The 12,704-nt window shown below is 36.1% G+C and overlaps 1 protein-coding gene across 1 annotated transcript in view; it reads left to right on the top strand.

The window, feature by feature from the left end:
- Positions 1–12,704, top strand: part of lrba (LPS-responsive vesicle trafficking, beach and anchor containing) — a 399,709-nt gene that overhangs the window by 185,043 nt on the left and 201,962 nt on the right. The window contains exons 30-33 of the mRNA XM_073864338.1: positions 3,733–3,860; positions 6,420–6,498; positions 8,563–8,696; positions 12,072–12,133. Of these exons, the coding sequence (XP_073720439.1) occupies positions 3,733–3,860; positions 6,420–6,498; positions 8,563–8,696; positions 12,072–12,133 (403 nt within the window). The remainder of the gene's footprint in view (positions 1–3,732; positions 3,861–6,419; positions 6,499–8,562; positions 8,697–12,071; positions 12,134–12,704) is intronic.

Raw genomic sequence — 12,704 nt, 5'->3', positions numbered from 1 at the left:
GATGGTGCGCTTACAACAGCATGTGCGCAAGAAAAGGACACTCCATTATAAACAACATACACAATAGCAATAGACAGCATTTAAACACACCATTGTTTTTTCTTTTGTATTTTCATTTTCTTCCAAGAACAGAAAGCTAAGGAGCATTTCCTTCACCATAATGTTTAATTCCTGTTCTTTACTTGTTGTTTGTTCTAAACTTTGCATACAGTGGGGAAAGTAAGTATTTCACTTTATTTATTGTGACTCAACTTGTATACTTAAATGTCTACTTAAATTTCTTTGTATGAATTCAATATTTGGCTTGATGGCTACATCTGGTGGAAATTTTGTATCAATAGCCCACTTAGAAATCTCCTTAATGATAAAAATGCTGATGAGTCAAATACTTATTTTCCCCACTGTATGTGTCGCATATGTAGCTGTATATGTGATGAACACAGCCATCCACACATTTCTGCGGTCAAGTATACTTTGAAAGCTGTGCCACCGCTTGTTTTTTTATTGCATCTACTCACACTACTGTACGGGCAAGAATGAAAGCATTTTTTGGCGTTGTATTGAGATAAAGTAGCCCAATAAGATAACGGGTAATGTAAAGATTTTCTCTTTTGTCTCTGATAGACCATTTTTTTCTGTTTCATCTAAAATACATTCATATTTGCCTCTCAAAATTCCCCTTTTATCGTACAGTGTTATATGACCAAAAAATAAGTTTGCACACACTGGCATTCCAGAAGCTTACAATCTTGTGCACCTAGTCAATTTTTGTTTATGAATTAAAGCACATCATTTGTGTGGATTAATTTCTATGTGCTTTTATGTTGTTTTTTGTTTAATGCACTACAAACATCATCACTATGAGCTGCTTCTTTTAACTATGAGCAAAATTCCTTCCATAGGTCCAGAGAAAGTCCAATTTATATTTATCTACAAACAAATATGAAACATTTTAGAATAAGCCTTCAGATTTATGATACAAAAAACAATGATTCAGTCATATGTGTCTGAATAATTGACTGGTACTGTATGTACGGTCTTAAATATAGCCCTGCAGTCTTTACCTAACCACAAAACAGCTAGTTTATCATATCATCTTGAGACGTGACACTATTCAGTGGCAAACGGTAGCTTCTAGTGAGCCAGGAGCACAACATGCCGCCAGCTTTAATCAATCATAAAGTTTAGAGCTCTGAGTGACAGGAGCTGGGAGGCCATTGATTGGTTAGAAGATAGATGCTGCCATTATGGAATATTCTATGTCAGGGAAACAGGGCTCTAATTACACTAACACGGTAAATGGGTTTCTTGTGTTGCGTGAGCCGAGCGGCTTTTTATGCTAAATCACATTACGTACAGCATATTTAGCCAACATCATCAGTCTGATCGTTACGGGGCCGAAGATGGAATAAGAGCTAATGGTTTTTTGACGGAGTGCTTGATTCTGTAGCTCTGTGTATTAGGTTGAGAGAGTGCAAGCCTTTAGTCTGTTTACTGCATTGGGATTTTCACAAAGACGTATTACAGACAAGTTAATTACAGCTAAAAGGAACAGCTCAAAGTGGACCAGAATCAAAATTTAATGATGATCATTGTTGGTATATTGTTCCTTTGGGCACAAAAGCCATATTAGCAGGGATTTATCATATTTATACTAAACATAATATAGTTCGTCTTTTTATATTTCTAATTGTTGTTTGGCCATATACAGCAATTTTACGAATATTGCAGTGGCTGACTTTTTAGGCTTTTAATTTTTTATATTAGTCCATTAATTTTAATAGTTTTGCAATACTGATGCAACACCACGCATCATTTACTGAAAAATACAAACATATACACACGTTACTCACATATTATTTTAGCACAGTTTGTGCTGAATACAATGTTATGTGATATTAGCCATTATTATGTTTAAACCAACTGAAAAAAGACCAAATGTAAGATAATGTCAGAACCTCTGCCAGTGTCCCAAATGGTCGGACCCCAGAGGGTTAATGACTCGCAGTACTGCAGAATAATGAGAATAATGGTGTGTCTGAAGTGAACTTCATCGGCATACAAAGCATTATTACACTGTCTTTTTCAGTAAATCAATTCAAAACTATAATTCAATGAATAGTTTGTGTCATTACGCATAGTTTTTTTACAGGAGTCTCTGTCTGGCATTTTTAATGTGTTGATAAGACTATAATTATTTGTATTTACTAGTTACTATTACTATTCAGGGTTTCCCTCAGAAAATTTATTAGTTAAGGTGGTAGGGTTAGCGGGTGAGCGGGGCCGAGGGCAAGGCAATCAAAGGGGCATGTGTCATGATGAAAATTAAAATATTTTTATTTAAAAAACTCAGATAAAACTTAATTTTGAAGAAACTATGACAAAAATGAACACATACTAGATTATTAATGAACTACATGTTTTTACCTCTAAGGGGAATAGCTCCGTGGTGAAGTGAAACTAAAGGGTTAATAAACACAAACTAAAGGAGATGTTGTGGAGCGTCTGGCGAACGATGATAGATAGCACAAAAAACTGATAATTTCCCATTATTAATTACATTATCTTAAAGGAGTGTTACTACTGTAGCATGTAAATAATGCACATAAATAAAGTTGAGCAAGAGCGCTCAGCAATTATATCTAATCAACAGGCACGTAAAACCTTGCTAGCAGGTTGCTCAAACAACAAAATCATCAGCTAACTTTCTTTAAAATTGCAAGAACTATAGACTAATACAATAACAGGCTTAAATAACCCCAAAACAAGTCCACTTACAGTTGTCACGGGCACGCGCTTTATCAACTGGCTATCCTCCAGACATGACGGACCACGTCTTATCTCATTTTAGCTGTGTGGTGCCCGTACACGCTTGCGGTGTGAAGCGCATCCAGACAGTGACGGTCCGGACCACATCTTTCTTATTTCGGCCGTTAAGGCGGTAGCGTTTCCAAGCTTAGGCGGGCCGCCTTAACTGAAATGTGCTGCGGGAAACCCTGCTATTATAAATATACAAATATTGCTGTTTATTATTACCATTTATACCACGTGTCTATTGAATGCTTTATTCTGATTGGCCGAGAAATGTTTTGTGTGACACCTAACTTGTCTTAAAAATTGGCACCAGAACGATGTTTGTTGTAACCGTGGTATAAGCGGAATAATTGACTCCGGTCCTTTGAATTATATGAAAATAATCACACACGCGGTGTAACCACCTTGGTTGTGCATTATTTTCATATAATTCAACCACCTGTCATCAATTATTTCTTACTTAAACCATGGGACTGTTGAATGCTTTATTCTGATTGGCTGAGAAATATTCCATGGGTGTTGATTATTTTTTTGTAAACCACACATCTAACTTGTCAAATTTTTAAAAAATAGACAACCGTGGTATAAGCGGAATAATTGACTCCGGTCCTGTGAATTATTCGAAAATAATGCACACCCAGGGTGTAACGGCACTTCGCTTTGCATCGCGTGCATTATTTTCTTATAATTCAACGGTCCATCGTCAATTATTCCTTACATATACAGTTATGTTTGTGGATTTACAAACTCTTTAACAATTACAACTTTTGTACATATTTTCTATAGTAATAGTAAATGCATCATTATACCAAAAACTGTTTTCTTACATTCACAAGAAAAACAATGAAAAAACAATGATAAAAATTATGCTGTGCACACTATGGCCGTTGATGATGTTGAACCATTGTTGTCTTGCAGGAGTGTTGTCATGGCACCTAAAGGAGGAAGCACATCATCCACTGTTGCATCCTCAGGTGGAACTCCAGTCAACAGTGTGTCAGTGGTGTCTGCAGATGATGCTGTTCAGAGCACAGAGTCTGCCACAGGTATTAGCTTTATATTTGTACATATATATAGTAAATGTATGATATATACACAATGATGCATGAAATCAAGTTTGAAAAATGAAAAAAAAAATGAATGATGTAAATGTCCCTCCAAACATTTCTCTGGTCTGTTTGGACTCATTCACAGGCCACATTCAGCCTGTAGTTCATGTGTTCAGCATCCCTGAACTAAAATGCTATTTAGACTGTTGGTTTTGTAAAACCAAATAAATATGGGCTTTCAAATTGATTTGACTTTGATGTAAAGCAATTATTGGTTAAGATGAAAAAAAGTACAATTGTATATGAAGAGTTTGGTTCCAAAACCAGATAACTTACTGCGTTTTATTGTGATACTTAGCTGAATTTTTTTAGTTATGAAGGCTTAAATCAAAACAAACCAACTGCAGTTTGATTGATATTAATTGGAATGCACAAAAAAAAATAAAGCACTATTCGGACGCGATTCGTTTTACAAAAACAAAGTTTGAATTTCAACATGTTCCCCACGACGTCTGGGATTTTATGTACCGATTCGGACAGGATTAAATTCAGGATTTTCCAGTCCAGAGATGGGAGTGTCTGTTTCATGCATTTGGGCGTTGCAGAAGATTTAAGTGCTCTGGATGCATGTGTTTGTAATGTTTGATATTTTGCTTTAAATGTGAAATTATTACAGAACATGTAATTTATGAATTACATTTTAACAAATCAAAATAATTATACAAGTCCTACTAAAGTAGCCTACATGTTATATACAACTGGCTGCTTATAATAAACCCAAAGAAATTAAGAAGTCATGATTAACAACAATTTATTATCTTTATTAATTAACATTACCATTTTGGAGTTGAACAAAATGGTTGAGTTTTTTTTACCTTATACTGATAATACAGTGGCCATTCTTTACACTGTATATTATTCGGCTCGTCTTGATTATTTTATTCTGCCGAATGGAAAAAAAACATCCATATCTGAATGAATGGGACGCAGAAAGTATAATATATGCACATTAGTAAGACCTTACAGCAGAACACGAAAAAAACAGCATTTTCAAAAGATATTGCTAGCAAACACAGACATTCGCATCCGGACCGGATTAAATTTCTTATAGGACCTCTAAGTTCGGCGTAAACAGTAGGTAAATTGCTTTGAAATTTTTGCGTAGGTCGTAAGAGGAAAACACAGACATGGCCGATACGGAAGGGACCAAAAACACAGAGGACCTCTTCCTGTAAAACTAATCCCGTCTAAATAGGGCTTAATTTATCTGGTTTTGGAACCAACTCTTCATATAATATATTAACTATAAATTTACTGTATAATATTGTATAATACTATATCATAATATTTAGCATAATTCTGATTAGTCAATACATACTGTATAACAATTTTCATCTTATCATAATCACTGTATATCAAATTTAATTATTTGTTTTATTATTAGTGAACCGTTAAGGGTCTTCCAGGACATAAATGGTCAAGGATCTTCCAGGATCTCTTTACCGAAGCTTTTCTCCTTTTCCTGATATTTAATGTGCGTGTGCTTGTGTAGTGTTTTGATGTTTTTATGATTCAAAAGTGGCTTTGGCCATACGTGTGCGAGAGCGTACGCACATGTGTTCTCCTCTGTGTGTGGAGAAATTGTCTTTAGTTCCCTTGTGCTTCTCTTGTCTTTGAACTAGAGGACTCTTGGGTCCATATCTCATGCTTGTAGTTTTAAGCTTGTCTGTGCCTGTATGGTTCTCCTGTGTGTGTGTGTGTGTGTGTGTGTGTGTGTGTGTGTGTGTGTGTGTGTGTGTGTGTGTGTGTGTGTGTGTGAGAACAGGGCCAGGCCCCAGATGAATAGAGATAAGTTAATTTTCTCCGGCTTGTTTGAAGTGGCTACTTTATCTGCGTTCGGGAGCCTCGCCGCAGAAGCACATGTTGGTGCTTAAAGAGCTGCTGTCCTTACAGCCCGGAACATTCCACACCGCTGCCTGTCATCCGGCCAGAGTTATCCTTGCTCTGAGACCCTATGTGTGTGTCTGTGTGTACAGAGACATTAGTGAATGTAGATTTACTGTGGTGTGATTATATCCTATGAGAGAGAAAAAGAGAGTGATCCTGCCAAGACCTTCACTAGCCCAAACGCAGCACTGCTTGGAGAATTATTCACGTATAATTATACATTCATAATTATACATACACAAATCACAGGGCTAATAAATTTATGGGATGTTTTATCAAAATAAGCTGCCCCACGCTTATTTTACATGAATGCTAACCACAGCATAACTATTACTCAAGTCAGTTTTATGGATTCAGTCTTTGTATTGGTTATTTCACTCGTGTCTTTGCTGCGTTTTATGTCAATTAAGACCCAGCATTGTTGTTCTCACAATCTAAGTATAAGTCATTGTAGTGGGATGGGTATGACCAAAATTAAAGTATTTAATGAGCAGTTGTGCTGTTGTACTAAATATCAGCACAGTTGCATAGTTATTTTACCAATAGTACTGTATTGTAATACATTTGTGTGAATTTCAATAATGAGTGTGCTGATTGTGTTTTTTGCAGGAGTAACGCCAACCAGCACCAACCTGCCATCTGTCCCTGCTTTATCCCCAATGACCCAGAGCTCCACCCCCAGCATGAGGTCACACATCTCCCTTACTGCTTTTAACTGATATCTCATTCTGTGTTACAAACAACTTTTATATTTGGGTGATTCTCCCGAAATCCATATTTAGAAGGTGTCCAGCATTAGAATGTTTAAAAAGCCCTTGAAGCCATTTTTTTTTGCACATATAAGATTAAGGTCTGAACTTTACGAAGGAGAATTTTGTTCGTTCACATTATCTCCCCCCTTTTTGCCTTTTATATGAGGGAGATTTTTTAAATTGCCTTTCTTAGTGCATCTCCCTCATATTGTTTTATTAGTAAGACGGGTATAATTTTGTATCTGCTTTGCAGATCGTTCACATCACTCCAAACATGTTAATGTAAAAATATGACATTATTATCAAAATATTACAATTTTATTCTCATTAAATAACAACTTTATTCTCATTAAAAAACTTCTTTTTTCTCGTTTAATAACGACTTTTTTCTTGAAATTATATTTATTCTGACTTTTTTCTCATTAAAAAATGACTTTATTCTCGCATTTTAATTACTTTAATTTAGAGATGGTTTTATTTTTTATTTTAGCTTGGCCCTTATCCTCCTTCGTAGAACTTACTATAACCATTATTTTTTAGAGAATTTAAAAAATATTTCCTATAGAATTATTTACATTTTTTAGATTATCATTATCAAAAAGTATCATTACCGCAACATGATATTACATTAACTCTTTCGCCGCCATTGACGAGATATCTTGTCAATCAAGAGAAAAAAGCTTCCCTGCCAATGACGAGTATTTCTGGCTTTCCGCAATACCGCTATTATCCACCAGGTGGCGCCCTTCCGCAACTTTTTAAACCCGGAAGTATTGCCCTATGGCAAGCGGCTGCATGTCCCTGTCTGTTTTAAAGATCGCTCTGAATGGCATCTCTATGAAAAGTCCGTCACAAAAATGGAATTATCTCAGCTTTTTGCTCAAAATGTGGTGTTTTTGCAGAAACCTGCCCATATTCAAAAGCTGATTACAAAAGAACTACTGAAGGTCGTTTTTTTTGTTTGAAAGCAGAGGGTCTGTTCTTTCATTTGGTATATTGTATGTGTATATATTTAAAGAACTTTTGTGAAAATCATAAAAAAAGCTGGCGCTGGCTGGCAACTTTTTAAAAAAAAATGCTGGCGGCGAAAGAGTTAAATAAATGCATTTACAAACTTGTGTTTCGGTAATGAGAACTAAAAAGTTGTCTAGGTACTATGACAAACAAAATTTCAACTTTTATTCAGAGAAAAAAAAAAAAAAAAACTGCTTTCCTGGTAGCCATCTTGAGTGTCACAGTCAATTATGTCCCTTCCAACAAATTGTTTTGAAAATGTTAGTTTCTTGAGGGCTTAAACAATGATTGAAAATTGTTGCGGAGGATGAGAAAACATTTATATTCCTTATTATTGTCTCTACATTTACCAATGATCACCAAATTCCACATGTTTCTTTACTGTAAATGTTTATAGTATAACATGCCCTGAAGCTTTTTATTTTTTAGATTTTTTAATTATAAATATTTCAATGTCAAAGAACCCAAATCCAGTCATGGACTCGTTGCGGTAATGAACCTTTTTTCTCTTAAATGTGGAAAAACAACAAATTGGTTTGTATGATGTGCAAATCACGTGCAAAGTAGTACATGAAGAGATGTTTGTAACTGTATCCTGCTTATTTTGATACTCTTACTTTGCATTTACTTTTTTATCAAAATGTTTCATGACACCTCATTTCGCGAGAATCACCCATTTGTGTACATATTTTATAGGAAAGCTTTTTCATTTTCTATATAAGAAATGAAAAATGTTAATCTAACTGCTTGAAATTACATACTTGAATTATTTCATTTTGAGTTACATTAATGCATTTAGCAGACACTTTTATCTAAAGTGCATTTAGGGTATACTTTTAGGATGTATTAGAATGTTATATTAGTGTGTTCCCTGTGAATGTTGTAAATTAGTTATTAATACAAGTATCATTTTAATACTCTAAAATTCACTTATAAATGGCACACGTGGCTTTTAACTTATCTGTTTCCATTTGTGTGTGTTGCAGTATCTCTGAGAGGTTGGAGCACGCTTTGGAGAAGGCCGCTCCTTTACTGCGAGAGATTTTTGTGGATTTCGCGCCGTTCCTTTCTCGCACACTGCTGGGCAGTCACGGGCAGGAGCTTCTCAGCGAGGGCACCAGTGAGTGACTTTTTACTTTTATGATCCTCTTATGACATCAGTAGTATATTTTTCACACATGTATGCCTTTGAAAGGTGCAATCTGGTGTTAATGGCAGAGCTTCTCAACTGGTTGTGCATTTTGAGGATGAGAAAGTACAGAAAAGTTGTTTTAATAATTAAAGTAAAGCTGATTAAACGGCTTACAGCGTTATCACTTCTCACATCACTTGAATAACAACTGACATACTTTTGTTGCCTGCATTGAGATCTGGATTTTGTAGCACCACAGTTATCAAATTAAAGCAGTTTTGTAGCACCTTTAATCAGATTAAAGCAATAAATGTGGCTAAAATTAACTTTTAACTTGCTAATTATAATAGAAGTGTTTTTGTATAAAGCACAGGGTCAGGGGTCAGCGCACTAATAAAAGAGTGTTTGGTCGCTAATTTCTACCAATATTTTTTTCATTTAGCATATGTAGTTCTCTATCAGGTTCTTTAAAGCTGCAAGAACATATGCTCACCATATTTAGTCTTGTGTAATACAAGGCTCGAACATGTATTAGTTTACAGTAGCATCATGTAGGTTCATTAAGGTCATCAATACTCTTTGGCCCCTGCAAGATGGTGCAGAATTAGATCACTCTCAAATGTGAATGCATCAGCAAAGCAGATAGAGATGAGATGAAATCAGTATTTTCACTAAAATTTCACGTTGGAACTGATTCATTCACCATATTATATCTATGTTTTTGCACAGGTTTTTGTTTACAGTTAAACATTTACAGCAGTCTTGTAGCAGGATACTGTTAAGCATTAAATGATGAAGGAAAAGCTTCTTACTACTGCTCAGATGATTTACAAATGATTTACAATCCTTTTTTGATTTCATTATCAGAGTGGGAATTCTTAAAATTTCTTTATCATCCTTTTAACGTTGCACCAGCTTTACCAAGAAGATCAATAAAAAAATCTTTGTTCCCTGTTCACTTAAAAAAGGAACAGTAAATATAAATACACTACTTTCTGAATTAAAAAACTTAAAATCTATATTTAGATAAACTAGATTTAGATATTTAGATAAATTTATTTGGGGTAAACTGTTGCAACAATAAACAATGACTCTTAAACTGTACCTAGGCATAGATAAACAATAGAAGTTTTGTACATGGTAATGACATACATTGTGAGACTTAAAGGGCGTGTTGCAGGTTAAATTTTTCTACTAATTTGTGCAATTTGCTTGTTGATAATAAACATTTAAACTGTTATCCATTGTATTTTATGTTGTTGGATATCACAAAACGGAATATAATACGAAAAAGTACAGCGGTTTGCAATGATTCTCCTTTCCCCCACAACACACTGTATGACGTCACGCTGGGGAGAGAATTTACCAAAGCCGCCTTGAGCATTGAGAGTGACTATATAGAGACGAGTAAAGTACAGTTCTGATAGCGCAGATTATAGATAGATACATAGATGCATAGATACACAGACAGACAGACAGACAGATGGCTAGGCTAGTATAGAGAGATAGGCAGACAGCCAGATAACATAAAGTTAGCATAACTTTGTGTAGAAAGTAAACAAAAATTAACATACTCGTGCGTGCTGGCTTGAGGGGGTCCATGATCCTGCCTGAAATGGGTGTACCTTTATGCGATCTTCAGCACAAACAGCATGTCAAATCCTGGAAGCCGAGTGAGGCACATCACATCTGTTCGCCGGGTCGACCAGCGACCAAAACGCACTCACTTCCTTACAGCCAGTAGCGCAGTGACAATCGGGAGAGTCGGGACTTTCCCGGTGGGCCGGTCTTATAATAGTTATACATTTCGAGTTATATTAGCAACACCGTCTGGCGGCGTGATTTGCGTTCGGTTCCCTCAGCCCGCTGGTCAAACTGTGCAGCCTCTCTGCTCAACAAAGTATATAAAAGTGCTCAACCTGTTCGGCAGGTCCAAACATGTACAGGATTTATAAAAATACGGTGATCAATGAGCGGTTCCTCCTCAAATGGCATAGCCTTTGACATCATTTGATGTAAAAAGTCGCTGAACGCCTGTTTATTGCAGTATGTAATGTATGCGGTCAGATTCGAGTGTGCTGCAGCTGCTGACCGCTGCTTCTGCGTATAAAATGATCGTGTGATTCGTTATGATCGCATAAACAACATAACAAAGCATCCTTTTATTTCACAAAACAATATATTTTAGATTTTATTTGATAGTCTAGTAAGTGTGGATTAAAGATGTTTAAAAATCTCTAGCCTGGTGGTCAGGACATGAATGGATCAAATCAGCAGATTTGCGAAGTTTTATTTATCTCCACATATATCATAAATAATAATTAGCATGGTAACTTTGCAGTATACCACATTATATATTTCCTATGATGTATATATGATTTCCAAATTATATACGTAAGTATTAAACGGCAATAAATGTCTCATCTATCTCTATGGTTCTGGCTGAGGCTTTCTCCACTTCTCCCCAACGTGACATCATCGCCGAATTGCGTAAAAAACCCTGTTAATACCAAAAACGTAAAAAAGTGGTCTTTAAGACCATTTTTGAGACATTTTAAAAATGATATACATATCTTGAGTGATTTATGTACCTATTAATCGACAGTGGTGGTTAACCTGCAACACGCCCTTTAAACAATGCAAAAGAGGGCTGGAAAACAGGCCAATCTTAAAATAACACTGATGTTACAGTCGTAATGTACGCTCTCAACATAAAATTAGACATTAAATTAATTACAATATTGTTACAATGCTAAAAACAAAATTGTGACTTCTGAGTTAGTGCTATTTGCTAGTTAATGCTATATGCTAGCAAAGGGGGTAGGCAACATCAAGTTACAAGTAAAAAAAAACACAGTTAGACAGTCATTTGCACTAAAGAAGCCCAAACAGGGTGACCAGGATGGTAACTGTAAATTCAATGGTGGAACTGCAGTCTAAACGCTGGCACGGAGGTAGGCAACATCGGTCCTGGAGTGCCGATGTCCTGCAGATTTTAGCTTCAGCTGAAATCAAGCACACCTGAACAACCAATCAAGATATAAAGAGTCACATGAAAACTACAGGTAGGCGAGGGTTTTATCAGGGTTGGAGCTAAAATCTGCAGGACATCGGCACTCCAGGACCGATGTTGCCTACCTCCGTGCTAACGTTTAGACTGTAGTTCCACCATTGAATTTACAGTTACCATCCTGATCACCCTGTTTGGGCTTCTTTAGTGCAAATGACTGTCTAACTGTGTTTTTTTTCTTTTACTTGTAGCCTAATATTTGATCACAAAATATAGCAATTTTCCAGACAGTTGGATTTACAGTAAAGTTTTAGTTGTCATTATTTTAAAGTATACGTCTTTCTGTCCTGCAGGTCTAGTGTGTATGAAGTCCAGCAGTTCTGTGGTTGAACTGGTCATGCTGTTGTGCTCTCAGGTAAGTCATCCCTCCATCTCTTCTCTAGGTATTCTCCACCTTTCTCTTCCTCTTACTATTATTAATTTGGCCTAGCAGTTGTTATCTTTATACCGCCAGCCTTATTTCTATCCTACCAAGATACCCGCATAGACAAAAGTCCAGTAAAATGGCCAGGAGGGCCTTCTTAATGCTGTTGATATGAGTTCAAAGGTCAGGGGTCCTGACCCAATGTAACCGTCTCGGTCATATAGCCAGTCAGAGAGGATAATGCAACATTGATAGCGTTTTGCGATCGATCGGCCTTCCCATCAGGTTTTGTCTGCTGATGTTCCAGAGGCAGGTAAAGGATTTATAGCAGTGCTTCATGTGTTTGTGTCCGTATGTACTTACAGTTTAGAGATAAAACCAGACTCAGTCTGACAAACCTCCTTAATTGAAAGTCCTTGACTGAAATGTAGGTTAATAAATAAAGTAGCCTTTGTTTTAATTCTAGTAATGCAGAAAGTTTAGGTATACAATTAGGGTTAGTGTTGTTTAAATCAATAGAAATGTATTGTATGATGGCTAATTAAATCTGACCAATTCTTCC

This window comes from Misgurnus anguillicaudatus, chromosome 3, assembly GCF_027580225.2.
Source record: "Misgurnus anguillicaudatus chromosome 3, ASM2758022v2, whole genome shotgun sequence".
NCBI lineage: Eukaryota > Metazoa > Chordata > Actinopteri > Cypriniformes > Cobitidae > Misgurnus > Misgurnus anguillicaudatus.
The sequence above is the reverse complement of the archived record's forward strand: the minus strand, read 5'-3'. Positions and strand labels throughout refer to the sequence as shown.